At 39.4% G+C, this 21881-nt stretch overlaps 1 protein-coding gene across 8 annotated transcripts in view; it reads left to right on the top strand.

The window, feature by feature from the left end:
• KIF13B (kinesin family member 13B) overlaps positions 1-21881 on the top strand; it is a 134196-nt gene that overhangs the window by 57908 nt on the left and 54407 nt on the right. For 4 of the 8 annotated variants that reach the window (XM_062618526.1, XM_062618530.1, XM_062618533.1 and 1 more), the window contains exons 9-17: positions 2909-3021; positions 3448-3559; positions 8701-8913; positions 12163-12273; positions 15577-15711; positions 17617-17747; positions 18781-18885; positions 20175-20365; positions 21205-21415. In XM_062618526.1, coding sequence (XP_062474510.1) covers positions 2909-3021; positions 3448-3559; positions 8701-8913; positions 12163-12273; positions 15577-15711; positions 17617-17747; positions 18781-18885; positions 20175-20365; positions 21205-21415 — 1322 coding nt within the window. The remainder of the gene's footprint in view (positions 1-2908; positions 3022-3447; positions 3560-8700; positions 8914-12162; positions 12274-15576; positions 15712-17616; positions 17748-18780; positions 18886-20174; positions 20366-21204; positions 21416-21881) is intronic. The other 4 variants (XM_062618528.1, XM_062618531.1, XM_062618529.1 and 1 more) reach the window with 1 other exon arrangement.

A 21881-nucleotide genomic window follows, 5' to 3' on the forward strand; every position in this document is an offset into this window, starting at 1 on the left:
CATATTAAAGATCTAAAAGACATATAAAGAAAAATAATTTCATATTTTTCTTTTCCTTATATTTAAATATTTCTTGGAGGAGTGTGTGAAATATATTTATGTGTTAATATTATTTAATTCCTCACAGAAAATGGTGATGAACTGAAATTGAAATAGATCTTTCATACTAAAACTCTTTAAATTGTAAATAGATTCTGTGCTTGGGCAATTCTTTAATATCATTAAAGATTTGGAGAAATTTTGAGTATTCATGGAGCAAATCTAAAGTGTGTATGTTCCTAACTATTGAATGCAATGTAAAACATGATGAGCATAATTATACCTATCAGCCAAAATCATTTTCATCTTGTTAGCAGTAATGAAATAATCATAGAATTATAGAATAGTTAGGGTTGGAAAGGACCTTAAGGTCGTCTAGTTCCATCCCCCCTGCCATGGGCAGGGACACCTCACACTAAACCATGTCACCCAAAACTTTGTCCAACCTGACCTTAAACACCACCAGGGATGGAGCATTCACAACTTCCCTGGGCAACCCATTCCAGTGCCTCACCAACCTTACAGTAAAGAACTTCTTCCCTATATCCAGTCTAAACCTCCACTGTTTAAGTTTGAACCCGTTACCCCTTGTCCTATCACTACAGTCCCTAATGAATAGTCCCTCCCCATCATCTTTATAAGCCCCCTTCAGGTACTGTAAGGCTGCTATGAGGTCTTCACGCAGCCTTCTCTTCTCCAGGCTGAGCAGCCTCAACCTTCTCAGCCTATCTTCATACAGGAAGTGCTCCAGTCATCCTCTTGGCCCTCTTCTGGACTTGTTCCAACAGTTCCATGTCCTTTTTATGTTGAGGGCACCAGAACTGCCCACAAAACTCCAGGTGAGGTCTCACGAGAGCAGAGTAGAGGGGCAGGATCACCTCCTTCAACCTGCTGGTCACGTTCCTTTTGATGCAGCCCAGGATACGGTTGGCTTTCTGGGCTGCGAGCGCACACTGAAGCCAGCTCATGTTCATTTTCTCATCGACTAGCACCCCCAAGTCCTTCTCCACAGGGCTGCTCTGAATCTCTTCTTTGCCCAACCTGTAGCTGTGCCTGGGATTGCTCCCACCCAGGTGTGTAGGACCTTGCACTTGGCATGGTTAAACTTCATGAGGTTGGCATCAGCCCACCTCACAAGCGTGTCAGGGTCCCTCTGGATGGCATTCCTTCCCTCCAGGGTATCAACCGAACCGCACAGCTTGGTGTCATCAGCAAAGTTACTGAGGGCGCACTCAATCCCACTGTCCATGTCAGCGACAAAAATGTTGAACAAGACCGGTCCCAACACCAATCCCTGAGGGACACCACTCCTTACTGGTCTCCAGCTGGACATTGAGCCATTGACCACAACTCTTTGCATGCAGCCATCCAGCCAGTTCTTTATCCACCGAGTGGTCCACCTATCAAATTGATGTCTCTCCAACTCAGAGACAAGGATGTTGTGTGGGACAGTGTGGAGCGCTTTGCACAAGTCCAGGTAGATGACATCAACTGCTCTCTCTACCCCTGTCCACCAGTTCTGTAGCCCCATCATAGAAGGCCACCAAACTGGTCAGGCAGGATTTCCCCTTAGTGAAGCCATGCTGGCTGTCACCAAGCACCTTGTTGTTTTTCATTTGCCTTAGCATGCCTTCCAGGAGAACCCGCTCCAAGATTCTGCCAGGCATGGAGGTGAGACTGACTGGTCTGTAATTCTCTGAGTCATCCATTTTCCCCTTCTTGAAAAAGGGGGTTATATTTCCCTTTTTCCAGTCATCAGGAGCTTCACCTGACTGCCATGATTTTTCAAATATGATGGACAGTGGCTTAACAACTTCATTCACCAGCTAAACACTTAGAATCAGCAGTCATACTGTGCTAAACTCCTTGATTTGATGTAGTTTGTCATTGTGTTTTTGCTGTGGCCAAGCTGTGAGCTTACCATGCGTATTTTTTGTGTGGTCATGGTCAGCCTGAGTTCTAGGTGGTCGTTCTGATTACCTGTATCTTCCAGTGACCACTGTGTGAGTTTCTGGAACAGATTTCTCTGTTTTCCCATCTGCTGGTTCTTTCAGTCTTGGAAATGACTTGTTTCGGTATGGCCTGATGATTACATTATATTTTGAGAAACTTAGAGTAACATTTTTGAAAACATATTGATTCTAATTATCCTGTTCATTTAGCAGAATGTAGCACTTTGTGCTACCAACATGCTAAAGTTGTCAATGCTGCAGGAGAGCAGCATGATGTGAGCAGACTGTTCTCAAAGGCAGCTTTCTTTTCCACTTCATATTGACATATGAAATTCGTGGAGTGTTTCAGAATGCTGTTTTTTGTCAAATGAGAGTAAAGTATTTGTAACTAAATTTGTGTTGCAGGTTTAAATACGTACCTTGGATTGCTTTCTAGGAGGACATAAAGGATATAGGGGACCTTGCAGTTGTAATAAATTTCGTAAATTATAACGTGCTTCTTGTCAGGCTCATTTTTTGTCTCCGAAAACCAGGAGCAACCTGGTATAATATCTGAGGTTTATAGAGGACTGTTTTCAAGATGGGATTGTAAACCCCATGTCACTGTGACTCCTTGGCCTGTACTACCTCTGCATTTTTCTCTGTTTAAATTTTACTAATATGCTCTGTGTAGCTCTCCTCTGGAGGTTTCTAAGATGTCTTGAAGATATTACTCTGACTTCACATGCTTCTGTTCTTTTTGAAAGCAGCAGGTAGTGAGTTAACACAGGATACTGTTCAAATTCAATGACTTTCAGAGGTGTTGAAACAGCTGCAGAGAGTCTACACCAAGAAATGAAGTTTGATTCTTCTTAGAAGATACATCCAACTGTAACTCAAGTGAACTAAAAGTAGCTGTTCTCTGATTCCTTCTGCAGACATCAGGAGAGAAGGTGGGCAAGCTGAGTCTGGTGGACTTGGCCGGTAGTGAAAGGGCAACCAAAACTGGTGCTGCAGGAGACAGGTTGAAAGAAGGAAGCAACATTAACAAGTAAGACTCTGATTATTTTTTTTTTTACCTTTTTTCCTCAATGCTATCATGACTGCTAAATACAGCATGCTTGTGAAATAGAATAAAGTCAGTATAAGCTCTTGTAGCTGGTTTTCTTCTTCCCTTTCCTTCTTGTTCTGATATACCAAAGTCTTAAGCAGAGATCTCATTCAGACATCTGTTTAAAATGATTGGCATTTTTTCCCTCTGTACTTGTGTTCCTATAACTACCACATAATTGCATTTTGAAGACAGGATGATTAAGGCTGAAAACAAGGAGTAGAGCTTTTGTGAGAAAAGAATGATAAAAACTGCATTAGGAAGCTTCTCCTTGCACTCATTTTTGGAGAGAAAGTCACTGTCTAAATATGCATTTGACTTATGAATATTTACACTGGTTAATGGCTGCTTGTGTTCTCTGTCCAGATCCCTCACAACCCTTGGGTTGGTTATTTCTGCCCTGGCAGATCAGGCTGCTGGAAAGAACAAGAACAAATTTGTTCCTTATCGTGATTCTGTGCTCACTTGGTTACTTAAAGTAAGTACTCTGATCTTGTTTTTTTAAAGAGAAATAGAAGTGAGAAGAAGGGGAGAAGAGTGCCATTCAGTAAAATAAAGGCCTGTTCTTTTCTGCCTCATTTTCTGTTTTTGATGTTAACCAATCTGATGTCTTTGGAAAATTAGCTGGATGTAAGCCATTAGTATCTCTATGAATCCAATGTGTTCCCTGTCTTCTGCTGACCTGTAATGGTCTAAAGAATAAGGAAATTAAATATATATATATTATGCATTAGTTTACATACAGCTTCACGCACAGCCTTAGGGCTAATTGCCACATGCAGCTGAATTTTACATGCTCTCAAGGTTAGCTTTGAAGATTTTGATTAAGACTATTACCTTTTCCTAATTGTCTAATACATTTGTTAATATACTCTACTTTTGTCAGCAAAGTATGATTGCAGAGCATTATCCCAGTTACAGTCTGAGGAACAGGTCAGAAGACTTAATGCATCATATTCATATGAAATAAATTGTTCAGTACTGTGTAGGAGTCTATTTGGTATTATTTTGGAGAAAACGAGTGTATCATGATGGCACTTGAATCACCTGTAAAGTCTAAATGAAGAAACACATTGTTTATATATGTCAAATTAAAAGGCAAGCTTTTGAGTTTGTTGTTCTCCCCACTTCCTATGTACAATGGCAGTAAAGCAGGGTAGCCTGATGACAAAAAATCTTGGGAGTACAAGTTTGATTTTAGGAATAATCATCATAAGGATTTTTCCCATGTTCTGAATGAATGGCAAGCACAAATGTAACTTCTTGTTTTCATTAAAAGCTTGCCTGCTAGTGAAGGTGGCTTGTCTGTCTTTTCCTTATCCTGCCTGGTACAGCTTGAGCAGTATTGTTTGACTTGGATTTTGAAGGATTAGTGAATTAGGTGTCATACATAGGTGATGTTATTTTCTTTACTGTAAGCTGTCATGTTGCTAAAATTTTTTTCTTTCATCCTTTGATTGCCAGGATGTTTCATAACCATGTCTCATAGAAATACTTACCAGGTATCCTTTTATTCCTTGTGCTCTGTTTTATTGTTATTGAGGAGCAGCTAAGCTATTTGTTAGTAGAAAGATATAATCTGGAAAGAAACTGGTTTTTTGGCACCACCATCCTTTTTCTTTTCTTTTCTTTTTTTTTTTTTTTTTTTTGTCTTTTTTAGGTGCTCTGGCTAGGTTTGGTTGTCTTGAAAGCTCTGCTTTGCTTCCTCACCCATTCTTAGCAATGTTTTTAGATATTGTTTCAGTTGGACATCCCTATGATTTAGCTGCACGTGTGGAAAGAAAAAGAAAGTTAGTTGCAGGTTATACGTAAGTGTGGAGATTAAAAAGGTTGTTTTCCTTAAAGAGATTTGAAAACAAAGTGGACTTTAGTGTTAAAATAAAATCTCTGCATGTGTAACCCTTGACACCACAAGCCTTCATTTTTCTATGTGTTCTCTTTTAATGAGCCATAAACCCTTTAGCGTGACTACCATGAAATGATTTATCTCTTCTCCCAGTGTAAACATCGCAGATACTGGTCATCAGGTAGTCATGAGGGCTACATAGAAATAAGAATGGCTTAACAGAAATAGTGTCTATACTTTTCCTACAGTAAAATAAACCCTCATATTACAGTGTTCCTTGCACTAAGACTTTTTTAGCATTTAAATATATTTTTGCCTCTGTATAGTCACACCGAGTTTTTAATGGAATTAAACAAGTGATTTTTGGCTCTATGCAAAGATGGGAACAAAACCAGCATGCAGCTTGGTTCAGTTTGCCCCATCAGCATGTGCTTGGGTTCTTGATGGGGCTGTAACAGTCTGAGCAAGCAGAGCGGAAACTTCCCTAACGGATTTCTAGCCTTGTTGTTAGAATTAGTTATGCTGCTCCATTTCTAAACAAATCCAGCAAGCAGACTGAAATTCCTCTTTAGCACCTGTCTGATGCATTGTAGCCATGATGACGATGGGCATACCCAGCACTTGCTTTAGCTCATAAATAGAAGTGTACTTTTGTTCTGCCTTCTTTCAAGCAAACCTTCTTTGTGTCTTTAACATCCAGCTATGTTAAGTGCAAACAAAAGGTTTGGGGCTTTGGGATTTTTTTTACAAACAAGCTCATTGAAGAAAAGCTTTATTTAGAAAGGGGAAGATTTAAACTTTTTTTTTAATTAAATATCAAAGGCGGGATTTATTCATTTAAAGAGGCCTGGTTATAGAAGCCATGAGATGGTGGGCTTTCTCTCTAGCTTTCAACTTTTAATTATGATGCTGAAGTGGGGTAAATGTGTTCTGACACTAGGAGTATCTGTCATAGAGTCATTCCGCAAATCTAAGAAACAAGCAGTGTTCAGGAGACCCCAAGATGTAACACTCTTTGTTTAATTTTGTTGAGATTATTTAGATAAAAGTACCAAGTGAAAAATATTATTGCAGAAGGAAGCTTGAAGATCAGCATCACATTATGTGTAGGAATCAAAACAGTTTGACAGTGCTTTAACTTCTTGGTTTTATCAAATAGTATCAGCACAAAGAGCTTGTTTTCCCATTATAGTAAGAAGCCCTGCACTTTTACTGATGGCTGCTATTAAAAATATCATATCTGATGTCTGCATTTTGTTTCCACAGTAAACTTGGTGCTAGAGAAGTCTGGGCTAGCTTAGTCTTAGAAATAACTAAACTTATTCATTTCCACTGTGTGTGTCTATCTCATGCAAACCCAGCCTAGCCAGGGTAATTTGCAGACATTGTTAATGAGAGGCTGGCTTACTATTTGTCTACCTTTCTTGCTTAACATTAAAGAAACCAGTGAAATCATCAGAACAGTTTTATACATAAACCTTTATCAGACAGTCTGGCATTGGTTTCGAATAGCTACGGTCCAACAGGAACTTTGCCCAACTTATAATGGGTGTATTGTGAATTATGTTGTATCACTGTAACAGCTTTCTCAGCTGCCTGTACAGCAGAGTTACAATTCAAATAATTAATTAATCCTATTTTGCAGCTAATTAGTGCAGTGAAGGAGGTTCCCAAAATACAAACTGTTAAGGTTTGATTTGGAAGTGGAGTACCTGGCCAGCTCTCTGATAAACTTCTTTTGATGCAGAACAGGGACTGCAGTTACAGAGTGTCATTCCTAATTTGTGAAAACCGTTGAAGGATTGAAGAAAAGTTCTGGCTTTTCTAGAGCCAGAAATCCAACTGAATGAGTCATGTGCTCTTGTTAGTCTTTTTAAAGGTTTCAGTAAGTGCTTTGGAAAAACATTTCTATGTTACAAAGTGGGTCCTACCAGGGCATGTATTTGTTGGAGTAAATATTGACTGCTCCTCAGATGAGGAAAAAAAGTACTCTGGTATCATAGAATCACAGAATGTTTTGAGTTGGAAGGAACCTTAAAGCTCATCCAGTTCCACCCACGGGCAGGGACACCTGCCACTTAGACCAGGTTGCTTAAAGCCCTGTCCAATCTGGCCTTGAACACTGCCAGGGATGGAGCAGTCACAGCTTCTCTGGGTAACCTGTGCCAGTGTCTCACCACCCTCAGAGGGAAGAACTTCTTCCTAAGATCTCATCTCAATCTCCCCTCTGTCAGGTTAAAGCCATTCTCCCTTGTCCTGTCCCTACAGGCCCTTGTCAAAAGCCCTTCTCTGGTTTTCTAGTTGACCCCTTTAGGCACTGGAAGCTGCTCTGAGGTCTCCCCAAAGCCTTCCTTCTCCAGGCTGAACAAGCCCAGCTCTCTCAGCGTTTCCTTAGCAGAGGTGCTCCAGCCCTTGGAGCATCTTTGTGGCCTCCTCTGGACTTAGCTATTTGATCAGTCGGAACACTTTTCACTTGACTTCACTATAAAATATTCTTACCTGCAAGTGCTCCCTAGCTGCTGGTGTACCTTGCTGTGCTGAACAATATACATATGAAATTATACTTTCTATCCAATGAGTTAGCTGCCCTTTTGCATGACCAAAGACAGCAGTGCTACCAATGCAACAACAGGGCAATGCTCGTCTGTGTGGTCAATGCTTGTCTGAGTACTGAAGCAGCCAGGCTGCTGTCAAACTATGCAGCAAAGGAGGGTCTTAAGGAAATACTTAAAGGGGTGTTTTAACGATTGCTAGGGAATGCTATGTGTGTGCTTTGTAATTAAAATGGATAGACAAGCAGCTAATGTAGTCAGATTGTTCTAATAGCAATGCCTGACCTAGATTTCATGGGTTATTGAAGATGAAAGTTAATAGCAGGGTTTATCTCAGAAAGGGATATTGGGTAAAAAACAAACACACCCCTTCCACCCTCATTCCCTCCCCCCCCCCCCAAAAAAACAAACAAATAAACCAGCCAACCAGAAGAATGATTTCCTGCAAAAGTTAAAGCAGAATATTTTATCTTTTAGACTAGCCAAAATTGTAAGCCACAATTTCACAATCAGTAGAAGATTGAATGCTTCCTTCCCCCACTCCCCCGGCACACTGCCTTGCAGGAATGTGGTTTCACGCCCTTCTTCTCTGTCAACCAAATTCCAAAAGGGTAATTTCTTACATAACTTAGTTTAGATTGTGAGCTGTGTAAGCGGGGGTGGAGGGGAAGGGCCCCATACTGAAGTGTTTAGAAGAATAAAATTAGCTTATACTGTTTGAGATCTTTAAGTTATTTAAATTGGCACTTATTGGAAACATCTTTTTTACAGTCTTTAAAATAGGATATTCTGAATTCATCGCGATCTTTCCTGATCTCCTTCAATACTATCTGAGAAGTTTAATGCTGAAATGCTTGTATTTCTGGTTTATAAACCTAGGCAGAGAAAACAATTAAAACTTTGAAGCGCTTGTAAGGCTCCATAAAGCAAAAAAAGGGACTGTTTTCATTCCTGATAAAAATAAAACTGATTCTGAAAGCCAAGAATGACATTTCTTAAATTTGCATTAAAAAAAAAATGAAGATTGAAAATAACATCTTTCCTTGATTTACACAGCTTAAAATATTAATTTTTAACCAAGGAACTCTGACAGAAATGTTCCTGTTATTAGTTGCCCCATCTCCTCCCAACCCTAGGCTATTACTCACTGCCTAAGTTCATTGACCAGGTAAAGTGAAAGAGATCTTCTGTCTTAATTTTATAACCTGTACCACTTTCCAGGATAGCCTTGGTGGCAACAGCAAGACTGCTATGGTAGCAACAGTAAGCCCAGCAGCAGACAATTATGATGAGACCCTTTCAACACTGAGGTATGCAGACCGGGCGAAGAACATTGTTAATCATGCTGTAGTGAATGAAGACCCCAACGCTCGCATTATTCGGGAGCTCCGTGAGGAAGTGGAGAAGCTGCGAGAACAGCTCACAAAAGCAGAGGTACAAATTATAGCCTTGACTAGTCAGTAAAACCTCTAAACCCCATTGTCAAGACTTTCTTACCTGGCTTGAATCATGGAAGCCTCAAAGAATGTCTACCTGTTGTCTATGAGGAATTTGCCTTTATATTACTTCTTTCCATTTTTCTCTACATCAGTCTTGAAACACGTGTGATAATATGAGATACCAGGTTCTGTCTGAACACATTGTTGAGCAATCTTGTTTTATTGTGAGGTACAGATCAAAAGCAAGAGGTGGTGGAGGGAGGAATAAGGGTGAACTCTCAACGTTGTGTAGTTTATACGCAGAGCTTAGCCAGTATATTTTAGGAATTCAGTGTGGCTGCATCCTGCGAGGTGTGAATTCAGTTGAACAATGCTTGCTTGCTTACAAGCTTAACTCTTCTCCATTGAATCTCAAACAGGAACTAATTGATACTGTGAATATCTGCATAGCTACCTCAATGAAACTGTGAAAGGAACATGGTCTAAATGTTAGATGAAGGCCAAGAACTAACATAATCCTGAGTTCTCTTCTCAAATGTGGCAAAGCAATGGTGATATAATCCGTCTGTTTTGCAATTCAGAAAAATATGATTGCAATATTTGTCTCATGAGGTATGCAGGAAACGTTGGCTGTGATGTTAGAAATGACTAGTGAGTTTTTTACTGTTCTCATTTGAGCTGCCTAATATGCTAAGCATACAGTAAGTGTATATCAGTTTCTTTAAGGTATCTCAAGTTAAATATATAAAAATCCCTCTAAAATATGAACCACAGACTCAACAGTACACTGAGAGATACAAGTACTTCCTATTTATTTCATTTGTGAACATTAATGCCAAAATAATGGCAGCTTTCCAAAGTAATGAAATAGTGTTTCCTCAATATGAAGTAATACATATTTCCTTTCCCAAGTATTAAAATCCCACCCTAGTTGTCATCTCAGTGGCCTTGACAAAGCTCATGGAAAAAAAGATGTAGTTTGCCCTATTAAAAGGCTACACAGTGAAGGTCAAAATCCATATACTTTGTCTTGTATTCCTTTTAGTTTATTGTATTTTTGGCCCATCTCTTTGTTCTTACAGAAATGTGTATAAACAACTTGAACAAAAGTGTTGACCTGTTATGACAGCCAGGCTACATTTTTAAAGCTTGTTTCCAAATATAGAGGTTACCAAACTGTGGGTTTGGATTTTTTTTTTTCCCCTTTTGGTGTCCATATCCTTTTCTCTCCTAAACAGCCATGGCAGAACAGAGTTCGACATTTCACTTTTTTACCTCAGAAGAGTAAAGCATTAGCCTCTTTTCCCCCCTTTTTTTTTCATCCACACATCTCTTCTTTTCAAAATTGATATCCCATGTTTTAACATCTGTGCCAAGACCACCAGATTGTCCTTCCTAAGCTGGTAATTTAAACCAACTGCTTTCAGCATAGAAGCACACATGCAGGTCTGGTGTGAACCTCGGCCCATCTATCTGTTTATATAAGCATTGTAGGTAGTGAGGAGGATTACCTAGCTCATTTTACAGTTGAAGCATGTGAAAATGTTGAGTAATTTTGCCTCGGGTCCAAATAAATGGCCAAACAAGATTTAGACTTCGAGAGCAACTGGCCTTCATCTGCCTGTCTTCCATATCATTGGTGCAAAGACACTGGATGCTATTTTATCACTCATAATACGTCTTTGTTCTGGAGACTGCCTTGGCTTCGTTTTCCTTCCCAGATGGAATTCATGTTCCCTTTTATCCTGTATTTAGATATTTAAACCTGGAAAAGATTGCACAGGACACATCAGCTGTCAGTTTCTACTGTTGTGTCTTGAGGCAGAGGAAATTCCTGTCTTAGAACAGGATTTTCTGCTTCTGGCACTTGCTCCTTTTCTTGCACAAACTGCAGTGTAATGAGGCCAATCTGATTTGGATTCCCCTGAAGAGTGTTGGCTTTGTGGAAAGGGAGTGTGTGATGGACAGCAATGCTTGCATTGTTTAATTGGCATTGCATAAACACCTATCAGCCAAAACCATTTTCATCTTGTTAGCAGTAATGAAATAATCATAGAATAGTTAGGGTTGGAAAGGACCTTAAGATCATCTAGTTCCAACCCCCCTGCCATGGGCAAGGACACCTAAGGCTAAATCATATCACCCAAGGCTCTGTCCAACCTGGCCTTGAACACCTCCAGGGATGGTGCATTCACAGCTTCCCTGGGCAACCCATTCCAGTGCCTCACCAACCTTACAGTAAAGAATTTCTTCCTTATGTCCAATCTAAACCTCCCCTGTTTAAGTTTTAACCCATTACCCCTTATCCTATCTCTACAGTCCCTAATGAATTGTCCCTCCCAGCATCCTTATAAGCTCCCTTCAGATACTGTAAGGCTGCTATGAGGTCTCCACGCAGCCTTCTCTTCTCCAGGCTGAACAGCCCCAACTTTCTCAGCCTGTCTAGAGAAGGAATATACCAGTGCCAAGACTGGAGGATGTAAATATAAGTAGCATAAGAAATATCCTTTCATTTTTTTGAGAGTTTGATGCATGCGGGGGGATGGGGGTGGGGTGGGTAACTTCTTATCTCAAGTTAGTCCTTGGGTAGAACATGGCCCTTTGACTATTTCACAGAACAAAATTAGAGCTATGATGGATTAGCAAGAAACCTGAATTCATGTGTCTGGAAGCACACATTAAGGCTCCTTTCTAGGCTTTATCCACTTCGTAAAATACGTAAGTAAATGCAGAGGCGGATAACCAGAGCACCTCAAATGACTTCGTGTTTGGTATAGAAAGAAAACAATGACACCCATCAGGCCATATCAAAATGAACAAGAAAAATATTTTGGTGGCATATCAGTTTGAGTGACTGAGATGTCACGTTCCATTTTGAGGGAACAACAGCTGAGAGGATGGTGGCTGGCCAGATCAGCAGTATTTTCAGGAACAAGGTTGGTTTAGATATGAGTTGTTTGGGACACTCATTTTGCGTTTTAATATCTTTGTGCAAATCTGCCATCATCATTTAATTGGTTTGCATTGAAGTCTATAAACTCCAGCATCTGTACTTGAAACTAATTAAACTAAGATTTGGATGGATTCTGCATTTATATGCAGTATGTATTTTAAAAATGCATTTACTTACTGGTAAGCATGCCTTGAAAAAATGAGTAGAGTTATGTTTCCTTTTTTTTCCCAATCTGTGTGACAGCAGTGTGAATGGAAGAAAAGCACAACAAGCTCTCTTCTGTTTCTGCAGGCTATGAAATCACCAGAATTAAAAGAACGATTGGAGGAATCAGAAAAGTTGATTCAGGAAATGACTGTGACCTGGGAAGAAAAATTAAGAAAAACTGAGGAGATAGCACAGGTTTGCCGCTTTCTTTTCTCCTCCTTTTTTAAAATGAAAAATAGGTTTGTTTCCTTTGTCTGTCAGTTCATAGTCAGAATATCTCCCCACATTTAGGGTAAGTAGGTCAAGCTTCCTGTCCTTTTGAAAAGCTTCACTTAATTCCTGTGATAGCTGGGGGCATCTCAGATTACTATTCCAGTGACAATAATAAATTGTTACTGTATGCAAATGGAGAAGTTATTTAAAAAAAATAAAAATCCATGGATGAGAGGATTACAGGGGGTTTATATTCTTCAGACAGTAAAATCATTGTTTGTGATGGAAGATGAGAGCATTGGGAGTGTTAAATGCAAGGTTATTTACACAGAGCCTCAATATACAAGGCAAAGGGCATTCAGAATATTGAAAAATAGCACTGTTCAGGATCCCTGTGTGTTTTAAGACCTCTTACACTGATATTTAGGGCCTCAGACCGTAATTGAATATGATGGTTACATTGAAAAGTTGTGCAGGTCACCATGATTATTGTATGACACCTCCAGTTCTTACCACACAAGCGCTGATGTATGTGTTTGCAGTAGGGAGCTTTTGAGGGGGAGGTCTATTGAAAGGTGATGAATAGTATGTAATAAATAAGAAGAAAGTGGAGCCTCTGATACAAAGCCCTCTTGTAGATGACACAATTAGAATAGACTGTGTTGATTCTGGTTTTAAAGATCCATTGTAAGAAGAGCTGCTTGTGGCTACGAGGGCTTCCTGGCTTTCAATGCAGATTCATACATGGATTTTCCTCCCTATGTATAAGGGTGGAAAAAACTAAAAAATAACAGTAAGATTTCTGCTTTCATCCTACACAATAGTTTCTCGGCACACAAACCCTGAGTGTTCGAGGAGGTTGAAAAATTAGAGTGATGGCCTCAGTGGCACAGATTAAATCTGCCTCGATGTTTGCACCTTTGCTTTAGCTCTCCTGCTCTTTGTCTCTAAATTTGCAGTCTGTTACGATGCTTCAGAGCTGAGAGTCTGGTGAACAGACTGCTCCAGTGTGGATCCTTTCCAAGTGGTGCTGTCCTTCAGGAACAGGCTGCTCCAGCGTGACTGCCATAGGGTCACAAGTCCTGCCAGCAAACCTGCTCCAGCCTGGGCTCCTCTCTTGATGATCCTGCCAGGACCCTGCTCCAGCAGGGGCTTCCCATGGGATCACAGCCTCCTTGGGGCATCCACCTCCTCTAACATGGGGTCCTCCATGGGCTGCAGGGGGATATTTGCTCCACTATGGACCTGCATGGGCTGTGGGAGCATAGCCTGTTTCGCCACGCGCTGCAGGGGAATCTGCTCCAGTGCCTGGAGCACCTCCTCCCATTCCTTTTTCACTGGCCCAGGGGTCTGCAGGGCTGTTCCTTTCACATGTTCTCACTCCTCTGTCTGGCTGACATTGCTCTTGTCAAGTAACTTTTTTACCCTTTTTAAATACATTATCCCAAAGGCCCTACCACTGTTACTAATGGACAGTAGCACAGCAGGGGTCTGTCTTGGAGCTAGCTAGTGTTGGCTCTGTCAGACATAGGGTAAGCTTTTAACAGTTTTTCGTTGAAAGTAGCCCTGTAGTCCTCCCCTGACTACTAAAACCTTGCCACGCAAGCCTAGTACAGTAGGCTTAGACAGGTCCGAGGTTAAATTCATTTATATCATGGCTTGTCATGTGACTTTATTTCTGGCCAGCATCCACTAACATCTGTCTTGTCAAATTATATCAGGGGAGGCAGGTAGGATAGAAAGGTAATTGTAAATCTCTGAGGAAAGGATGATTCCTCATAAAGACTGAGGGCCATCAAAGGCAGTTTGTAGAGATGGAGCAGCAGAAATGGTTCAAAGCCTTAAAGACTGTGTGAACAGGCAATTTTTTCACATTTTCAGTGAAAGTTTGACATACTTTTAATGTAATTTGAAAGTTTAAGTTAATTAACATTAGGTCTTGAGCAAAAGTTAAACAGGCTCATTATCTTTAAGGTAATCCTATGAGATTTTGACTGTGGGCCAAGTCCTCCTTTGGGCAACACGTTCTTTATCTCTGTAGATAATAAGGGATTCTGTGAACTTCGGAGCCTGGCACTGGTGATCGGAAGAGAGATCTTTGACATCATACTGCAGTTTTTTTTTCTGTTCTTTGTGGTGTTTTTTTTTCTCTCACACACATGACTTTTCCGTATGAGGACCATTATGTCGGTTTTGTAAGTGTGTGGGGACAAAGGGTAGAGAAAATCACAAGCAAGTTGTGCTGGATATTCTTTGCAATTTTATTCTTGATTAGACCTGTTATAGCCCCAGTGCTGAGCAGAGAATTTCACTGAATAGTATGACATATCTAGTTTTTAAATACAAAGCAAATTGGTAGGTAAAGGTCAGAACCTTAATAAATACTCCAGCATTATTCCTACATAATCTCTGCTAATTTTAGGGGTTTTTTTAATTATTATCCTCCTCCCCTGTTTCTTCTTCCCTGTAATAATTGTGTGAGAGGCCTTCCAAGTTTATTTTTTAAATGTTTTTTGCTGTTGTGGATAGTGAGTCTCATTTCAGTTTCTGTATGATCCTGGGAACAATCCTCAACATTTCTATTGCAATGCTTTTTATAAAAGAATCCCTTTCGTTTTTTAAGTCAGAAACGCTCAGTGTTCCTCTTTCACTGCTCTAGTCTTCACCCAAACACTTCCCTTTGAAAGATGTACATTTTTGCACAGTAATGCTTTGTTGTTGAATACTATGAAGTCTATTGACAAGAACAAAACACCATCCAAAATGCTACTATTCTTGTTCAGCAGGAAGTGTTATTTGCATTAGTTAAATAGCAGGTTGCCAGTTTTTTGTCATTTTGATTGCTCTGGAACAAAAGATAGACATGGAGCTTGACTTGGCAGGGATTTAACTTAACTTGTTGCTTTTTAGCTCAAAAGAGGAAAATAAAGGGCTCTAGAGATGTCTTTGTGGTAGCATTTTGCTGTTCCAGTGAGGTCATGGAGAAGCTCCTACAGTACTGCAGTGTGCTTTTCTCGGCTGTTTTCATTTTCCACTGGGAAGATGCAACTGTGTGAGACCGTAGCACGTAGCCCTCGGAGAGCAGAGGTGGAAGGACAAGAGAAGCTACAGATACCCACATCAAAAATGATATAATTAGGGGGTTTGTGTCTAATCTCGTGCAGAAGAGTTACCTTTCTCAGAAGCAGCAGTTCATCATTTGGTCGTGTGGCTTTGGCAGATACGAATGCATTTCTGAAGGGCTGTACATCAGTCCACTTAATTTTGATGGCTGCTTTCTTGCAGGAGCGTCAGAAACAGTTGGAAAGCCTTGGCATATCTCTTCAGTCTTCTGGAATAAAAGTTGGAGATAATAAATGCTTCCTGGTTAATTTGAATGCAGATCCAGCTCTCAATGAACTTCTGGTATACTATTTAAAGGTAAAAATAAATATATTTTTTTTTAATAGAATTAAGCTGTAATGCCACTGGCAGAGGTACACTTGGAAAATTTTATCAAAGCTGCACATCTAAAGCATTCTCCATTATTCACTGCTTCATTAAAAATGATTACAACCTTTTTTTCAAATTTAATTCTTCATAGTAGAGGAAGGTTTGGGTATTTTATGGTTTTGGTTTGTTTTTTTGACAGAAATTTAAAAGTGCTGTCTTTAAGAAACTATCCCCTGGTTGCAGGAGGAGGGGGCTGTTGTGTTTGTTTTTTTTTTTTAATGCCAACATTCACAGTGTTTTACTCAGGAAAATGTTTTATATAAAGATTGGGCATATCAATAATCCTCTTGCTTCTACATATGTAGTCCAAATTCTGACTACTATCTGCAGTTTATAAATTGTATTTTTTTCCTCTAAGTGGAACTTGCCAGGAGTGAAAATCACGTTCTGTTCTGCCTTAGCACTTCTGTTGATATACAGTCCCCATTACTGATGTTAAACATAAAACATGTGATGTGACTTCTGGACTCTGCACTGAAACATTTGGGCAGTTTGTTCTAGTTTAACGAACTGTAGATGTGATCTGGAGCCAGGAGAAATGAAGTGCACCCATTTTGAAGTCACATTTTAGAGTGCAAGTTCTAACATTTTATCAGTGTAAGAACATCAGCAGCCTGAGCTTCACATTAAATCATTTTCTTCTCTTTGAAGTGGTCTGTAAAAACTTTCAAAACAGCCACAAAATTAGCAATTGGGCTGAAAGATAGGTTTGGTTTAGTCGGTCTGAGGAAATACATTATCCTCTTTAATATTAGTCATTGTTGCTCTGTGGTATCTTCATGAAAGCAAGGGAAATAACTTTTTCAATGTTGTATCTGCTAAGAAGTATTAAGAAAGACAAAAGAGCTGAGGTTTCGGAAGAAGAATTGAATTCTTTCCAGACACCTTTCATGTAGGTGTCCAGTGTATGACTCAAGCTGCTAAATCAGTCTTGGCACTGACAACTGTTGGAGCAGCGGCAGCTTCTGTGGTGTTCATTGGGAACACATGACAAAAGCGTGCTGAGACCAAAGCCTAATCAGAAAACAGGCCTTGGCTCATCAGCACCAGCAGAAAAGTCTCAGGTGGTACTGTGCTGCTTTCTGTTTTAGACAAAACCCCTTTGCATGGGGTAGGCTTTGTGTGTTTCAGTTAATTTATTATTATTTTTTTAATAACACAGATTTGTATTGTTAGTTGAGAATTCTGGTGTTGAAATCCCTGTGCTTTTAAATTCTTCTGATAAAATGACCTAGACCTGTTTTGCCTGAAATTCTGAGATTGCTGAGCTGCAGATGTACTCGATCTTAAAAGTACTGAAGAATGATTTGACCTGACTTATCTAGGCTGTAGTATCGGTCCTCAGAAACTGGTTAGAGATACCTAAAAAAGAAATGGATGGGTTGGGGCATGTGTAGCATGATCCTTCATTTGTCAAATCCGTCATGTCTTGAGTACTTCAGAAATTTCCTAAGCTGTTGGAACCAGCATAATAGCTGTGGATCTAACCATTGAGAACCTGTCTTATTTCCTCTTTGAACTCTTTTATTTTTTAGTTTTTACTTCTACAACATCCCAAGGCACTGACTTCTGCAATTAAATTATAGAAACCTCTTCATCACAGGATTTAATTGTTGTCTGTAAACTTTCCTGAGTGCTCCTACTTGTTACTGTTAGCCAAAGCAAGGATTTGCTTTTGCAATGTATCATTCTTCTTTTTCCCTTCTAAGTGAAGTATTAAGTAGCTTCCAAATTTGGATCTAGATGAAAAGGTACATCCAGAAGGAGAATGGATTGATTAGAACAAGTGAACTTTTGCAACCCATTGCTAACATCTGAATTAATTTTCCCCAGGAGCACACATTGATAGGCTCAGACAACTCTCAAGATATCCAGCTGTGTGGAATGGGAATTCTTCCTGAACACTGCATTATAGACATCACCCCAGAAGGACAGGTTATGTTAACACCTAAAAAAAATACTAGGTAAAGGAATAAAATACAGCTCCTGTTGTATAATAATTGTAGTTTTATCTAGTATTTTATGACTATTGGTGCAAAAAGATAATTAGAAAATAAACATTTCTTTCTGTTTTTAAGGGAGGAAATTCTACTTCTTGTATCTTGTTTTCACATTTTGCTGTCATTTAGCCCTCTGTCAACTCATCTTTCATTTGAGATTTCTCTCAGTGATGGTGTTGTAAGTTCTCAAAGAGGATGAGCAAATTGCATGTGCTTTCAGCAATGAGATACTGATTTGCAGCTGTGTAGCTGTAACTGTCAAAATTTGAATTAATTTTCTAGGAAATCTGTTGATATGCAAAGAGCTGCTGAAGCATTTGTTGCTTTATTTGATTAAGTAGCAGTACTTGAAAGGCAGATGGTATATTCAAATTGATCACAAAATGGCTTGCATTGTCAGCATCTCTAGTAATTTATTGTTAGGTACACAAAATTCAGCAATTTCACATTTCCCATCATTTGTAGTTGATCCTGCTTTGGGCAGGACATAGGGACTGGGTGACATCATGAGTTTCCCTTCAAATTTGAGTTATCCTATGGTCATATTTTCAAACTTAATCTGATTCTGAAATAAAAGTAGTTTCTGATTATTCTTAGTTTATTGTCTTTAAGCCATTTATATAGCAAAGGTCTCTAATGTCTTATTCAAATGTTACTATTTTGTGTCTGCATTTCAAAGTACTGTGAAAAGTGTTTATTTGTAGCGACATTATCTTTTTTCAGGTCCCTCATTTTTAACCTCTAATTATACTCCCCAGATATAGCTGTTATTACCTATCCAAAAACACTGAACTCCATAAGCAGTCAAAAGAAGCTGCTTTTGAGGATTTTATGAAACAGCACAGTAGATCAGTGAAGTTTCTGGAGATATTTTGCCTGTTTGCTGCAATCCATAAACCTGTTCTTCTTCCCTAACTATTTACAATAATAAAGTAGTACTGGGATAAAAAAAAAAAACAAACCAACAAAAAACCTTATATAGATGTATTTGCTTTAGATTTTTGCCTTTTCACAGGACGTTCGTAAATGGTTCTGCTGTCATGTGTCCTATCCAGCTACATCATGGAGACAGAATACTGTGGGGAAACAACCACTTCTTCAGGTACAAAAGACATTAAAGAAATTATAAGTTTGTGCCAACTTGGTTTTATCTTAAGGTATAAAGAAAGAAGTCAGTGGAGCATTCAAGCTTCAGGAAGAGGTGATTTCTTTTACATTGGGATTATAATCTTAGAATGGTTTGGGTTAAAAGGGATGTGAAACCTCATCCAGTTCCAACCCCCTGCCATCGGCAGGGACACCTTCCACTAGACCAAGTTGCTCCAAGCCCCATACAACCTGGCCTTGAACACTGCCAGGGATGGGGCAGCCACAGCTTCTCTGGGCAACCTGTGCCAGGGCCTCACCACCCTCACAGGGAACAACTTCTGCCTAAAATCTCATCTCAATCTCCCCTCTGTCAGTTTAAAGCCATTCCCCCTTGTCTTTGCAAAAAACCCCTCTCCAGTTTTCTTGTAAAAAGGCAGTGCTGATGAATTATTGTTCTTGAATACTAAATATTATAACAACTGTGCTTGTTTTCAATTTTGGAGCACTATCTTGACTCTAAATTTTGTATTTTCAAAGGGACTGTAATCTTGCTGATAAGGACCTTGCTGTGGTTACCAATAATATTATCTCATCAAAGAGATTTAATTTTTGAGCTGGTGTCTTTAAGATGGCTTGGTACCACATTAATACTAAGTACGTTCTCCTCCACGGTGAAAATATTACACCCAAGCCTTGACTTGGGTAGGTTGCATTTTGGATTTTGCAGATAAGGTATTAGGTTGTTGACCTATGTTATACAGTGATCTGGGTCTTACAAATTTACTGTTTTCTGAGTTCCCTGGAGTACTGTCTCCAGACATACCTACACTCTTCCTCTATCAGACAGGATCATTGATAAGAGTTTTCAATGAAAGACTCAGTTTTTGAAACCCTCTGTGGTGGGTGTGAAATACCTTAAAGGTTAGTGCGTTTAAATGATAATCTAAAACTAAATTGGTTTCATTTATGCTTGAAAGAAGAATCTGTATAAAAAGAGAGATAAATTTTCATTATTGCCTCTAAATTATTTGAATATGTGACAACTGAAAAAATTAATGGTCATCTAAACTATATGATTAGTAATGGCAGGTATTCTCTATTATTAGAGTGTAGAATAGATTAGTTTGCCTTGAACTCCCCTGTTTACACTGAGGAAAACTACACTCGTAGATCAACAGATTTTGAAAGGAAAAAACTTACAGATTTGGATAATCTGCTTTATTTTAATAGTCTTTGAAAGCAACCCTTTGTTTCAGAGTTGAGCAATTAATAGTCCTTTAAAAATTTTCCTGTTTTTGAAAGGCTGAATTTGCCAAAGAAGAAAAAGAAGGCAGATCATGAGGATGAAGAGCGAGACAACTCTATGAAGTGCAGTAATAGTGTTGAACAGCTGGACATAGATGGGGACAATTCCAGTGAAGTGTCTAGTGAGATTAACTTCAGCTATGAGTATGCTCAGATGGAAGTCACTATGAAGGCGCTTGGTAGCAATGGTAAGAAGCCACAGAAATTACTGGAAGTATGTACAGAGTACAGGGTTACATCTTCAGGGACTTTTAACCTCAGACTTTTTCCCTCATAACTTCCTACCGGTGAATTTTTCTTGTGAATGACTCATCATAGCCATTTTTGCAATTGAAGTGGGGGGGGAAACATTGCAGACTGTTTGCTTTGGCAGTTCTTGTCGAGGAAAAAGCCAAAACTGGAACACTGGTGGAATTGCAGCCTGCTATCAAAGTGTTTTCACTTTGTTGTTGTTGATTTTTCTTGTGTTATGTCTCACTCAGTCATTAACTCCCTTGATTTCTGTCTTTGAAACCATGTTCTTTGGTTTTTGTGGTATTATGTAGCTGTCCCAGAATGACATTAATTTGGGAAACAGGAAGAAGTTTTTTCAGCTTGTTCTTTTGCTTTTCTGAATTCTCTTCAATCATCCATCCAGTCTGTTCTGTAGATGTTTATTTTGTTCAACACTTCAGCAACTTTTTTTTAATATGCATTACAACAAAAATGTAATCTCTTCCTCCTTTTATATGATAACTGTATTTACTATCTAGGACGTTCCTCACCATGAATTTCAGTGGCTATCTCAGGCCCTAATATGGATAACAGCAGATAGAGAATGGAGAAGGAAAGTACCAAAACATAATAATTTCCACCTTGCTCAAAGTCATACAGCATCTCTGTAGCAGAACATGGGAAAAATCTCGTATTTCAGAGTCCCCCATCTCTGCCCCATTTTCATTACATGACTGTTTCAATTTGAATTTTACGATTAACAGGAATTTGACCCCCAGAAGTACTAGCTTCTTTATTTTCAACATCTGCTTAGATCCAATGCAGTCAATCTTGCAAAGCCTGGAACAGCAACATCAAGAAGAGAAGAGGTCTGCACTTGAACGACAGAGACTGATGTACGAACATGAACTGGAGCAATTGCGAAGGCGATTGTCGCCAGAGAAGCAGCATTTCCGCAGCATGGACAGGTTCTCTTTTCACTCCCCCAGTGCCCAGCAGCGCTTACGCCAGTGGGCGGAGGAGAGGTGAGTAATCAAATCTGACCCTCAGGAGTGTTCATTTAAAGTTCTTTAGTGCTAGTGATTTTTGCAGGATTTAATTGCATATCTCTGCAGAATTTCTGAGAGGACTCCTGTGGGGGACAGGGGAGGACAGGTTGAAAATATTGGAGTAATCAGACCTATGATGCTAGAAAAGATAAGAAAGAATGAGTGCCTGCTTTGTTGTTAAGGAGAAACTTTCCTGATGAGCAATGAATTTGTCTAACAAGGTGATTGGAAGACATTTTGAGACTCCCATATGAGTTTGTTGTTCTGTGGATCATGACTCAGCTGCTGGAAGGTTGTTTTTACTCTTGACTCCCATCCATCTGTCTGAGCTGGACAGGTCTTGACAACTAGAAGAGTGCAAAAAGAAAAGGGAATAGAAGGATGGTAAGAAGAATTTTGATCCAGAGCAATGCAAAACTTGTTCAATAACCACAGAGGAGCC

This window comes from Pezoporus occidentalis, unplaced genomic scaffold (genome assembly GCF_034315485.1).
Source record: "Pezoporus occidentalis ecotype Australia unplaced genomic scaffold, CSIRO_AGI_Poc_V1 ctg201, whole genome shotgun sequence".
Taxonomy (NCBI): Eukaryota; Metazoa; Chordata; class Aves; order Psittaciformes; family Psittacidae; genus Pezoporus; species Pezoporus occidentalis.